Genomic DNA, 14,504 nt, shown 5'->3' with positions numbered 1-14,504 from the left:
AAGGCAACATAGATTGTGAAGCTTGCTGAGCCACTGGTTAAGGTGTTGCGGTTGGTGGATGGGGAAATATTTGCTATGGGCTTCATTCATGAGGCTATGGATCAAGCAAAGGAGCAAAGAGGGCATACAAGGATAAAGTGGCTAAGTATGGGCCGATTTGGGCAATCATTGATGAAATATGGAACAATAAACTCCATCGCCCTATACATGTAGTTGGGTATTTTTTGAACCCAATGTATCATTATAAAGCTAAGGCGGCAGGAGGTTTGACGGGGGAGGTTAGAGATGGATTGATTGACTGCATTGATCGCATGATCTCATTGGAGTGTGATTAGGTGGAGATACACCGACAAGTCACAACCTTTAGCAATGCCTCAGGTACCTTTGGGAAGAACCTAGCAAAGATTGCACGGGAAGCAGATGAGCCAGGTAAACAAAAATTTCAATTTTCAAATTCTTAATACTTATTTTGTTAATTTGTTTATAATTTGAAAGTTGGATATAATTTGTAATTTTGTTGAGCTAACTCATTATGTTTTTTGCAGTGCAATGGTGGGAGGCTTTTGGTAGCCGTTGTCTTGAATTGCAGAAGTTTGCAATTCGTATTTTGAGTCGAACTTGCAGTGCTATTGGGTGTGAGTGCAATTGGTCTGTCTTTGAGAGGATTCACATAAAGAAGAGAAACCGTTTGGATAAAAAACGAGTAAATGATCTAGTCTATGTCTAATACAACTTCTGGCTTAGACGCAACCAATTGCTGAACAAAAGACTTGATTCAGATCCTATTGTGTTGGAAAACATTGATCCAACATCAGATTGGGTAGTGGAGAGTCATCCAACAAAGTTTGCTTCTGATGAGGATATTGATTATGAATTACAGACGATAACATCACTCGAACAACATGTTCAGTTGAATGCAGATCTTGATCCACTTGTACCAGCCTCAGCTTTAGAGCCAGCAAGTCCTCCAGTTGCAGGCTCTTCCTTTGCTCAGCCACGACAGAAGCCCATATCTCGTCTACCTTAGCTTGCAGTTGTTGCACAACTTGTTAGTGCTACCACTTCTACATTTGCAGTTGGAGATGATGATGAGGAGGAGCCATGGGGCCCCTTGTCTGACTCTGATCCAAATGATCTTGGATCCTCTAGCAGTAGCCAGTAGTGTTGGTCACAATTTACTTTTGTTGTAGAGGCCATTTCTAGCCTCTTTGGTTGTGTTTTTGTTTTGATCTCTATATCATCATCATGTATGTATTGGATAATGCACTGGGTGCCATTTTGATATAATGGATATATTCATGAGCCTACTTTGATAATATGTTGTCTTCTTTCTATATTCTGATGCTGTGTGTTTGGAAACATGAATGAAAATCTTTAAAATTATGTTTTTTAAAAAAATAAATAAAATTTTAATATATTTTTTACAACGACCGAGTCATTGAAATCGAGCCGACCGAGTTGATACCGAGTCAGAGTCAGAGTCGGAGTCGACCCTCGGTTGAGTTAGAGTTTTATAACATTGTGTTTTCTACAAGGGTTGCTATGTGCTAGGCCGCAGGGCATAGCACCATAGCAAGGCCTTCTAAGGGCAGTCAAGGGTGTGCAACACAAGTGTATCAAAGTGCAGCACTGTGATAATGAATGCTGCAATAAGATGCAGCATGATGGGCACACTAAGGTACAACGTGATGATGTAGCACAAGGAGGAGCAACATGATGATATGTGTGCAGCATGATGTAAAGGTATGCAACATGATGATGTAAAGGGGTACAACATAGTATGATGCATAGTGCAGCAGCATGAAAGATGCAACACAACGAGACATAGTGATGGTGCAGCGTGGTGCAGCACAATGATAGGTGCCGCATGGTGATGGAGTCACCTTGGAGGATCAGTTGAAGCAACATGCCTTCAACTGAGTTTAGTTAAGCTACCTCATATGCTATCTTCTTAGAGAAGATCTCTGCTTTTATTTAGATAAGTCAAAAGGTTGACTTTTGATGTATTTGTACTATCTCTCTCTGCTGAACTATTGAAGAAAATATAAGAAGAATTGATCAAGGGTTTCCCCGCATTGGGGTTTGTCCTTGCCTAGCGCCACATCTTGTGTCCTCTTGTCTTGGCTTGTCTTTTGCGATTTATGTTTATGTTCTATTTGCATTTTACTATCATGCTAAATGTGATTGTTAAATTGGAATTGATATTGAGCTAATATGGAAAATTGAAGTAAATTTGCTATTAGCATAGAACATACATAAAATTAACTCTTAGGGTTTGTAAACCCTAGAACACTAGATGTCTTGGATAAGAAAACCCTAGGGTTTGTGGATAAAACCCTAGAGCTAGACCTAGATTAATGTTTCCGCTGAAAGAAGAAACCCTAGATCATGCTTGAAAGGAAAGGAAAGCAATATGCTAATGATGATGACAAGGATGAGCATTTCTAGCTTGACGAGATTGCATATGGATTCCAATGATTTTTGCAAGAAGGCAACAATCAAGTGGGAGTTAACAAATTCCCTACAATTCTCTACAATTCTCAATAGAAAGGTATGTCATATCTTTATTCCTTGATTATCATTACTTTATTTTTGGTAAGCCTTTCTGTCTTTGTATCTTTTGATTGGTTATACTCATTTCTTCCATGACCTCTTAGTAAGGTTTGCAGGTACCTCATGAAGGTTGCCAAGAAAATGATTCGCTCAACACATGTAAGCATTGGGAAGAACAAAGCAAAGTTTATGACAAGAGGATTCTCCCAGGGTGGAGCACAAACTCAATTAGAGAGCTTTAAGTTTCAGAGGGAGAAATGGACCAAGACATCTAGAACCATGCCAGACAACAAGATGAGCTTCCAGTTTAGAGGGAGAAAACAACCAGGTGAGCTAGTTTGGAAGAAAGACGTGTGTGGAAATTGTGCCAAGACCTAAGGGAAGTTAGTGGTGACTTCTAAGTGGATCTAGAAGGTCAAGCATGTAGCAGATGACAACATAGAGAAATACAAATTGAGATCCATGGAAAGAAGGTTCTCGTAGAAAGAGGGAGGAAACTATGGCAAGACGTTTGTTCCAGTTGTTAGGAAGATTTGCTTCCGTGATAGAGGGAGCAGTCAAGATTACCACATGAAGCTTTGCTTCAGTGCTAGGGGTAGATGACCTATTTCTTACGAAGGATGTGAAGCTCATAGATGGGTGCAAGAGGGAGCTCACTTTAGAGTTCAAAATGAAGGATCTGGGTTTAATGCACTATTTCTTGGGATTAGAAGTGTGGCAAAGACCAAATGAGATCTTCCTTAGCCAAGGGAAGTATACAATTGAGATCTTGCAGAGATTTGGGATGATGGACTGCAAGTCCATGGCCACACCTATGGTTATGAATATGAAGTTCTTGAGTGATTCTTCTTCAAATTTGGTTGATCCCACGATGTATAGACAATTGATCGGATCCTTGACGTACCTGGCGATTTTTTCCCAGTTGAAAAATTCAGGATTAAATTAGGAGTTTTTCCAAAAAATTGTGAGTGAGGTAGTTTTTTTAACGACTTTTTATTTTTATTTTTGAAAAAATCGGGATTTTATTGAAAAAAGGATTTTATCGAAAAAGTCTAGATAAAATTGGAAGTTTTTCCAAAAAATTGTGAGTGAGGTAGTTTTTTTAATGACTTTTTAATTAAAAAATTGAATATTTTTGTAAATTTTTATTTTTATTTTTTATTTATTTATTTATTATTTTATTTATTGTATTTTATTTATTTATTTATTTTTTATTTTTTGCCGACTTTTTCAAAAACCTCCCAACTTTAACGACTTCTTCAATTTTTAAACCCTTGCCGATTTAATATATTTATGTTTTATATATATCTATATATATAAATATAAATCAATGTTGCGAAAAATGTTATTGGGATTAAATCGGCGAGGGGAAAAAATCATAAAAATCAGGTAAAAATGGGGGAAAAATCGTAAAATACAAAAATATTCATTTTTTTTCAATTTTTTGAATATCTAAAGCATCTACAACATAAAATAAATACATTGACATATAAATATGATAAAAGAACTAATATATAAGATGTGTAATATCATTTCTAGTGCTACATCACACATAACAGTGAATCATGTCTTGAATAGCAAGTCCCAACTCCTGAGTCCCAACTCAACCTCAAAATATCAACAAAAAATATAATAAGGTATCTCATATCATGTGTCATAATGTCATATACAATGAAATGAACCAAATAATTAATACTACTGATTTCCTCTGCCCCTCTTGCCAGAAAATGCAATAGCTTTCCCTTTCCTTCTAGATGTAGATGCCAGTGGAGATGGTAGTGGACTTTGCTGTGCTCTAGAAGTTGAAGAAGTAGGAGGTAGAGGAGGTAGACCACGTCCTCTACTAGTGGCAGGGGTAGCCTGGGTAGGTGGTGTCACCTCCTCCTCCTCCTGTTGTTCCTCCTCCCTCTCTACGCCTTCCACTACCTCCCGCTTTAACCAATCATCAACAGACTCCATGAGAGGCCTCTCGGCCTCAACCTTCCATGCAGCAGTGGTGTCAATCCCATCCAATGAGATGGCCTCCATATCAGGTATCCTCTCAAGTTGCCTCACCCACAATCGAAGATTGTAGTAGATGTAGACCATGTCATTAAGTCGCTGGGACTCCAACTTGTACAAAGATCATAAAATAATAATTATAAAAAAATATTATTTAATGAATTCAAAAAATTAATTGGAAATTTGGAATATTTTAAGTTTTAAGTTTAACTTGTTGTGCTTCTTGTGTATTTTTTCAAATACACTCCAGTTGCGCTCGCATCCTGAGGAGCTACATGTTTGGCTGAGTATTTAAATGGCAAGATTTTGCAGATGGGGTACTCTGGCACCATAACGAGTCCACCATGCATCTACAACAAAATTACAAATAAGATAAACATAAGAAAAAAATGAAATTTGAAAGTTGAAGCAAAGTATGAAGTTATGAACTTGAAGAGACAATGAAGTTTGAAACAAACTAAAAAATACCTGGCATTTGAGTCTTCCTATCAATCACAGCCATCTCAAAGCCAAATGTGCCACCTGCCATCATGTATATCTCCATTTCTTTGGAGATTTTTGCACGTTCTGCTGGAGATCGCACCATCCTCCGAACACAGGTTAAGAATCCATCCATGATCTCAACAACAAATAAGAACCCACATGGGTAAGAAAATGCGGGGTTCAGGTAGATCCCTGTAGCATGAATAGGACGATGGAGTGTGTTGTTCCATTGTTCTTCAATCACTTCCCATAAGAGGAGTTGTTTTTGAAACCCCTCATCTCCCTTATCATCATAGTAGGCCCGAATTGATTCTTTGGCCCTGTCCATGGCCTCATACAAATAGCCCATTGGGGGCTTCTCACCATCAACTAATCGAAGAACCTTTACCAAAGGTTCAGTAACAATGCACACCCCCTGCACTCCCGCTCAGAAGTTTTCTTGCTATGAAACTAATCTGCGTATGGCCTCTCCTTCTGGTTTGCGGCTAAATGTTAAAGCACGCCACTTCTCTGAAAGAAACACTCTCTTCACATCCCACATAGACTTCAAGAGGGTTGAAGAGATATGAAACTGGTGGCAAACCGTGTAATGGTGGGGCGCACCAACTCTTTGATGTTGGTGAATTTTCTCATCAAGATAATCACAAATGCATGATTATATATAAATTTTGTAATGCTTTTTGATGAGTCAACAATATCTTTGACAAAGGAAATTTTTCCTATGCCCTCCAACATCAAATCAATACAATGTGCAGCACAAGGTGTCCAAACTAAAATAGGATGCCTCTCCATAAGCATCTTGCCAGCACCAACATAATTTGTAGCATTGTCCGTTATGACTTGGACAACATGTTCTGCACCCACCTCCAAAATAAACACATCCAGCAAATCACATAATAATTTTGCATCTTTGATATGTGAAGATGCATCAACATATTTCATAAACATTGTCTCCTTGGGACAACTAACCGAGAAGTTTATAAGGGTTCTCCCCATTTGGTCGGTCCAACCTTCTAACATCACAGTGTGTCATGTTCGTGCCCATGATGCTCTATGCTCGTCCAATCTTTTGGTGCAGTCGACCTTTTCATCTTGAAGAATGCAACCTCTAAAGTTATCATAAGAAGGGATTTTGTACTCTAGGTCAACAACTGCAATAACATCAATAGCAGGCTAGAAAAATGGATTATTCCTTGCAACGGTAAAAGGAATATCACTCCAAAGAAGAAACTTGCCCAAAAACTTGTTAGCGTGTTCTTTCTCATTTTTTTGAAGCATTGAAGTGATAGATGGTTGTGAACCAGACGTGGTTCTAGGAACAAAAGATGATGAGGTAGCTACAGGGTTGGTTGTAGACATTGATGCTGAAGTAGAACCAATGGCACTTCCATATTCACCTCCTAACATTCTCCCTGCTAGTTGCTTCTTCAGATCTGCTTTAGTCATTTTGTCTTGCTCTAATTCTTCCAATGATCTCATTGCTTTTCGGATGAATTTCCACATTTGTATTGGTGCAAAGCCCTACATCACATCTAGGGATTTGTGCAAGATGATACTTCAATCTATAAACCCCCCTGACATATGTTGCCCACACAACTTGCAAGACAAGTTCATTCTATCAAACCCTCCATCAGGGTCACCAAATTCCCACAGAGGGCCCAATTTCTTTGGCATGTTTGTTACTTGGTTGAACTCTTGAGTTTTAATATAAGATGAAGTTTGAAGTTGAAACTATGGCACAATAAGAATTGCTAGTTAAAAAAATAAAAAATAAAATTACATACATGACCCAACACATTGAATTTTTGACAAACAAAAAAAACCTCAACTCAACCAACAATAATAGAAAAAATGCATGTTCAAACCCAATAAAAAATGATGCAAAAAAATAGAGTACAAGAAAAAATTAAACTAATAAATCTAACAATCAAGTTTTTCATTTTTTGACCAAAATGAACCCTCTCCACTCTATGCAACAAAAATGAACAAAACACCATCAAATCCACTCAAAAATCATTGATAATCGATGGGTTATAGAAACCCATGCAAAAATAAGAAAAAAACCAAAACTAAATGGCCAAATTTGGTGCCCATATCTGGAAATCATGGTTTGCTGAAGAAATTTGGTCCAAACATGAAGTTCTCTTGCTCTCATGTTTTTCTCCTCTTCTGCCCTAGTAGACGCCTTCCTCTCCTCCTCAACTCTCAAACAAGTCTGCTGTCTACTAAAAATGACAAATAAACTAATAAATTTGCTTATAAAACACGCTGTCCCGGTGCCCCGCGATTTTTTGGAAAAAAAAACCTTGTAAAAATCGCGCGATATTATTGTTTGAACCAAAAACTGCGGTTTTTTCAAATAATCACGATAACATCGTGATTTTCGCAACACTGATTTTTTTTTTTCCACTGGAAAAATCGTAATCTTTCATTAACTTAGAAAAATTACATATTGTAGATGCATTTTGCATATGCTGTATGTTCTTCTGCCACATGTGGGTAGCTATTTATCTATTCTGTCTGTTCAAAAGCAAAAATCATCACGCAGGATGTTCTTTGTTATCAGTTATATATATACATATTGCCACGCAGGGCTTCAATTTTGTAATTTTTATCATCTATGTACAAAAAAGTTCCAAAAAAGTATCATTTTCAGATCTGTATCTCATGGGCTGGCTGCCTTGTGATAATGTGCATCTATGTATGGGCGGTGGTAGTATTGGTATGCATTTGTTCCTCGCTGCTCCTGTATCATCCACTCTCCTATGGGAAGTGCCGTGGCCTCCTTGGATAGTTGGTCGGCACTGCTGTTGTGTTCCCTGTAGATATGTTGACAAGTGATGTCAATAAATTGTGCCTTCAATAAATTAATATCATCCAAAATGTTGCTGAGAGAGTGTGTGTGGCAAACAGTAATATTGTTGAACCAATCAATGACAATCTTCGAATCTCCATATATATGAATATGCATGCAATTGTGCCCCAATGCAAAATGCAAGAGATGACGGAGGGTGATAATCTTAGCTAAATTATTTGTGCCAGCTCCCAACCCCAGTTTTGCTTTGTAGAAATGCTGATCATTGATGAATAGTAGAAAACCTCCCCCACAGCCCTGCTGTTGGGCTGCGCCATCGAAGAAAGCCCATGGGGTGCTATGATCTATATGTGGAGGGTCACGAGGTCTTCGAACCTTAGGCTGCGGCGGCTCAGGCGTCTCAGTATAGGCCGATATGATTTTGGCAGTAAGATGCGGCCAGTGCACAGGTTTATCTTCGAATATCATTCGGTTTCGTGCAAGCCATAGGTACCAACAAATAATGATAGGCAGGCTTTGGAGTTTGGAGTTTTTGTGATGGTAAAACCAAGTTTCCCAGGTTCGATTAATATCATCACCCTCCCATTTGCCGGTGTGTTGTATAGTGGATGATATAGATTGCCATAAAGACGTTAACGCAGAACAGTTTAAGAACAAATGAACGCTCGTTTCGGAGGTATGTTTGCACAGGGTGCACCAGGTCGGTCCATAGACTGCACGACGCATGAGATATTCCCCAGTAGGGACAACACCCTTTAAGATACACCAGAAAAATAGCTTCTGCCTGGGGGGAGCGGTGAGTTTCCAAATAGAGTTCCACCAAAAAGAGATTGTGTCCGGAACCTTATGCGATATCAGAGTGTGGTAGCCAGCCTTTGAGGTGTATGCTCCGTTCTCCGAATGATACCATACGAGCTTGTCCTGCCCTTGTTTGATCCTTATATGCGATTCTGATAATGCATTGATATATGCCAACCAATCCTGATGCCAGAGTGGTGGTATATTGATCTGAATTGCATTTTTCCAACGCTGTTAAAAAATGGAAGTGTTTTGTGGATCAGCAATGTCAGCCAGAACTTTAATCCCCTGAGAGTGAAGATGCCGGATGAGGCCTTCAGGAAGAATGTGCCTACCGCTGCTTCCATTCCAAGGATCCAGACCAATACGAGCCTGTGTTCCATCATTGATTTTCCATACCAGATTATCCCTGATAAGTGTCATAGAGTTAAGAAGCGCTTTCCAAACGGATGATATACCAGATTTAGGCCAGGTAGGGAGGCGAATCCAATCCAAGATATGGAGAGGCCAGATATATTTGTGATAAGAGATATTGGTCCAGAGGTTGTTCCCAGCGAGTATGGTCCACCCCATTTTAGCTGCAAGGGCTTGCGCGAAAGTAGGGAGATCTTTTAGACCCCATCCACCCCATTTCTTTGGAGTAGCGATCTTCTTCCATCCAACCCAAGCAAATATGCGCTTTTCTTGATTCCCATTCCACAGGTATCTATTGCAAGTTTGCTGTAGCTTGGCCAAGATGCTGCGCAGGATCCAGGCTAATGCCATCCAAAAGACCGGGGTAGCTTCCAGGACAGCTTTTACCAGAACGAGTCTGCCTGCTCTTGAGAGATATCGATGGCTCCAGATATTGAGGCGCTTCTCCAATTTTGCGACTAGCCAGACCCAATCCGCAATCTTTGAGCTGATAGGCTTGATCCAGAAACCCAAATATTTGAGGCCGAGGTCTAAGGGATGGATGCTGTAAGGAAACAGCTGTTGGGCCAGGTGGGATTCATGGATAGAAGTTCTGGAGAGAATAATGGAGGATTTTGAATGGTTGGCAAGCATCCCCGTGGCGGATGAGAAAAGAGTGATAATGTTCGAGAAAGAACGGGAGTCTCGAATACTGCCATCAAGGAAGATCATAACGTCATCCACAAAAAGAAGGTGGGTGAGGAAGCAGTCGTCTGTTATCTTGAGTCCACTAAAATCCCCATTTCTCTTAGCAGAGTTTATTAGGCGGCTCAGTCCATCCATGACAATTAGGAAAAGAAGGGGAGACAGAGGACAACCCTGTCTAAGACCACGTTCAGAATGAAAAAACTGGGATGCAGATCCATTAATCAGAACACTGAAGGTGGGAGTGGTGATGCAAGCCATAATCCAAGTGATGAAATTATGAGGGAACCCCAGGTGGATGAGAAGCATCTTGAGATAGAGCCAACTGACCCGGTCAAATGCCTTGGCTAAATCAATCTTTAAGATGATGGCTTTGTGATGCTTGGTCCAGATAGTGTGAAAGGCTTCTTGTGCAGCACCAATGGCTTCATGAATCTGACGTTGTTCCAGGAAAGCAAATTGTTGAGGAGCGATATGACGGGACAGAATAGGACGGATGCGATTTGCAATGATTTTGGAAATGATCTTGTAGAGCACGTTGCAGAGGGAGATGGGGCGGTAATCATCAAATGTGGAAGGAGTATCAGATTTGGGGATCAGAGCTATGAAAGTTGAATTGATGGCATTGTATAGGGTCTCAGACACCCGACATTCCTCTACAACCCTTAGTAGATCATTGCTGATCAGCTCATAGAAGGCAATGTAAAATTCGATGGTCCATCCGTCCGACCCCAGGCTGCGATCCTTCTTGAACCATTTTATGGTGTTTTCAAGTTCCTCAGGAGTCACTGGATCGAAAAGGTTCTCCGCTTCTTCTTCATTTACAAACCTGGGGAAATGACCAACAATGTTGATGATATCTGCAATAGTAGAGCCCGGGGGTTGCTTGTAGAGGTTCCTGAAGTGGGATGATCCCAGCTGTGAGAGCTTGGAGAAAGTGTTTGCCACTCCACGCTCTGGCAGAGGGAGGTTCCATATACTATTTTTAACCTTCCTGCCTTTAGCATAATTGTGAAAGAAGCGGGTATTGTCATCTCCGGCCTTAAGCCATGTTGCTCTGCTGCGAAGTCGAATAGATTCTTCTCGCTCCCTTAATATTTTTTGCTTTTGATTTTCAAGTTCCACCAAGTGGGCTTTATCTTCAGCTGTGGTAAAACCCAGACCTCTTTCATCTGAAAGTGAGGATAGTTCGGATTCTATGAGCATAAGAGCTGAGTTCTCCTTTTGGTGTTTTTCTCTGGCCCATTCGATAGTGTGATGCTTGAGTTGCGATAGGTTCCTGCAGAGGCCTTTTGCCAGAGTGTCTGTTCTATCAATCGGATTGTGGATCCAGAAGTCCTTAACGAGCTTGATGTAGGAGGGATCCTGTAACCAGCCATGGTTGAACTTGAAGGGGGCTTTTGGTTTTTTGTTTGGCCCCGTAATCTCCAGATAGATAGGATAGTGGTCAGATATTCCCCCGGAACCAACCCATTGTTTGTAGTGATGAAGCTGTTGAAATAGAGTGCCTTTCATAATGAGTCTATCGAGTCTGCGCGCCAGGGCAGCTTCACCAATTCTTTTGTTCCTCTAGGTTGGGAGAGGTTTGTTCATGGGAACATTGATCAGATCATGACGTTCTAGGAGGTCGGTCATAAACCCGGTGATCGAGTCAATTTGTGCCGTGGATCCCCAGGATTTGCAATAACCCAGGGAGAAATTTAGATCGCCCCCTAGGATGGAATTCTCGGCTGAGAGGATATATAAGTTCAAAAGGTGATTCCAGAAGGATTCTCTTTGATGGCAGGGTCCATATATGTTGATAGCCCTGAGATTGATACCCAGATCAGCCGAGAAGAGGTCAAGTCCCAAGAATCCAGGTCCCCCCCATGAACCATGAGCCCTAATAGAAGCAGGGTTAAAACCAATCGCTAGGCCCCCCGATCTACCCGAGGAGTCCATCGCCGTGAAATGCCATCCCGGGGTGATGGAGGATAGAGAGGCAAATATGGAGTCCGCGGGGCCAAGGGTTTCCTGGAGGAGAATAATGTCAATAGGAGATGATTCAATCAGTCTTTTCAGGGCTAGTTTCTTGGAGGCACTAGCCAAGCCTCTGCAGTTGAAAGAGAGGCACTTCATGGAGGAAGATTGCCAGGGGTATTCTTTGCTCTAAGTACCCCAACAATGGTGGATTGTCGCCCAGAAGCAACCTCAGCTTCCGCTCTCCTGATAGCTTTTGTAAGGTCTGATTTTCTCCCTCGAGCAGACAAGGGGGTCAACCCGGATGATGTGATACCCAGACCGACGATTTTCAGATGAGTTCCTGGGGTGTGAGTACGAGGACGCAGATTATAGGTGTGTTTAGAGCCCCAGGATGATGAGGGAGAAGATGATGGCGACGGGAGCTTATGAGATGATGGAGCGGAAGGAGCAATAACTGGGGAGGAGGGCATAGTGCAGTATGCAACAGACAATGAGGGAGAGAGTGAAGTGGGAGCAGTAGTGAAAATAGACAAAGGAGGGAAAAGTGATGTACCCGGAGTGGATGTAGCTGCTGAGGCGGCCCGAGATCTGGTGACCAGAGTAGATGCATGACATGGAGCAGCTACCGGTGTCTGTAGTGGAGTGTTGAAGGGAATGCCCGAGACCGGAATGCGTTGAGCGGCCGGTGATATAGTCCTCGATGGAATGGTAGAAGGCACAAGTGCTTCATCTGTTCTCTTGTTGAGAGGGCAATCCTTGAATATATGACCCACCCTATGACAACGACGACATCTGAAAGGTACCCCTTCGTAGTCTAGGATCTGTACCCGAGTGAATCTGCCCCAGTGTAGTGTGATCTTTTCCTCCAGGCCTTCACGAGTGTCTAGGTGTACAAGGATGCGGGCAAGCATTCTGTTCCTAGATTCCACGAAGGTACGATCATGGTCGAGGTATGTTCCCAGGGCGTTCCCGATGCGAATGAAGACTTCTTCGCTCCAGTATTGGAGGGGGAGCCCAGGTAGACGAACCCACAATGGCCCTGCCCCAATCTGTTCTCGTTCAGGGTCGAAGAGAGGGCTCCATCTTTTTAACAGCACCGGCGCCATCTCGATGTGCCAGTATCTAGCTAATACCAGGTCCGTGTAGTTTTCCTTAGCAAAGTGTAGGGCGAACCAGCCTCGGGGTAGAACTTGTACTTCAGGGAGTTCTTTCAGAACCCCTCCCCAAATCTCCTTCACCCAAAGGGTGAGCCGGGTCGCTGAATAAGCACGCCCTCGAACATGTCCAACGAGAATGGTATTCGCCATTTTGGCTGCCTCCCCAATAGCCGATGTCTCTCCAAACCGAATAGAAATGTCCCTGGATGTAGCTTTGACACACTTAGTTCTTTTCTTACCCGAACGCGGAGCTGAAGGGTGATCCACCAAGGGGTCCGGGGAGCGTTCCAGGGGAGTCGCCTTTGATGAACTGACTCTGACTGCAGGGGTCTCAAAGCAACCCGAGGGTGAGTGGAGGAGAGCAGAGGGCCCGACCACCGATGAAAGAGGCAGTCCAGCAGATGTTGAAGCCGGGTACGAGGAGGACGGAGGGTGCGAATCAAAGGGAGGCGACGGTGGGATGACAGTCGACAGGAAACGGAGGGTCCCCGGTGACAGAGGAGGGAGATCCAAGCCAAGGGGCTCGAGAGGGGAGGTTCCTTCAGGCAGGCAAGAGGGGGGGGGGGGGGGGGGGGCGGGATAGTAACCACCGGAGAGGGATGCGGCGCAGAATGCGGTGAATGGCTAGGGCCAGCAGACAACGAAATGAAAGAAGGGCGATCAAAAATTACCTGTGAAGAAAGCGGGTCTTCTGAATAGTCAACCTCCTCCTCCGTTTCCATTACATCACCGACAATATCTGGGGCCATTTTGAAAACGATAGATGGGGCCTGAAAAGTCGGGCCAGGTAACAGGCAGATCAGGTGCGCGGTTAGTCTGCGGGCGATAGAGGAAGGGTTTTCAGAAAACCCTAACCGAAACCCTCGCGGACAGCTGCAGAGCGCCAAGACATCATCCTACTCTAGTCCATATTTCAGTGTTCATTTTCGCAACACTGATATAAATATAAATATAAACAATCAATAATTAATGTCTTATTGAAAAGACATGCCATTAATTAAAAGACACACCAACTATGTATATATATTGGGGCCCTCAATTGTAATCAGACATCAATCAATATCTCATATATCTTATATCAATCTAATAATGTTTACTCACCCTTAAAAACAAATTAAGGATGAGAATATTTCAAATGTGTAATTATTGATCATAAGAAGATAATTACCAAGATCTGAAAATAAGAAGGAATTCAACAGAGTACTTATGATTTATTCTTTTAAAGGTAGCTTGCAGTTTCTTTGAACTACTTCTGATGCATCCTTTTGTTGTCATTTAAAAATATTGATATTTTTCTTATGATCAATTCGGTCAATGTAGGTGGCTTGTGCATACTATTGCTATTGAGTGATACCAAGAATAAAATCCCTTCATGGGAGTTTTGGTAAGTTTAAAATTGACTGATTATTTCATCGATGGTCCAGGTTGTCAAGCGAGAGATATGTGCTGTGATTACAAAAGGGACAATGACAGAGGGTGGGATGCTAGCTACATGCCCAGATGCTTCTTACTTGCTTGCAATAACTGAAAGAAGCACAGATTCTGGAAATGATAATCACACTGCCTGTGTTATTGGAATCTGTGTTGCAGATGCCTCAACAAATAGATTCATACTGGGTCAGGTGGGTGAAATGCAG

General features: G+C 42.0%; 1 protein-coding gene across 2 annotated transcripts in view; it reads left to right on the top strand.

Annotated features, from left to right (window-relative positions):
- The window catches only part of MSH6 (MUTS homolog 6), a 197,637-nt gene that overhangs the window by 71,137 nt on the left and 111,996 nt on the right, over positions 1-14,504 (top strand). For both annotated transcript variants that reach the window (XM_089458271.1, XM_089458272.1), the window contains exon 8: positions 14,292-14,489. In XM_089458271.1, coding sequence (XP_089314397.1) covers positions 14,292-14,489 — 198 coding nt within the window. The remainder of the gene's footprint in view (positions 1-14,291; positions 14,490-14,504) is intronic.

This window comes from Pinus tabuliformis, chromosome 7 (assembly GCF_031772625.1).
Source record: "Pinus tabuliformis cultivar Carrire ecotype Pingquan chromosome 7, CPIR1, whole genome shotgun sequence".
Classification (NCBI taxonomy): Eukaryota; Viridiplantae; Streptophyta; class Pinopsida; order Pinales; family Pinaceae; genus Pinus; species Pinus tabuliformis.
This window is presented reverse-complemented; position numbering and strand designations above follow the sequence as displayed.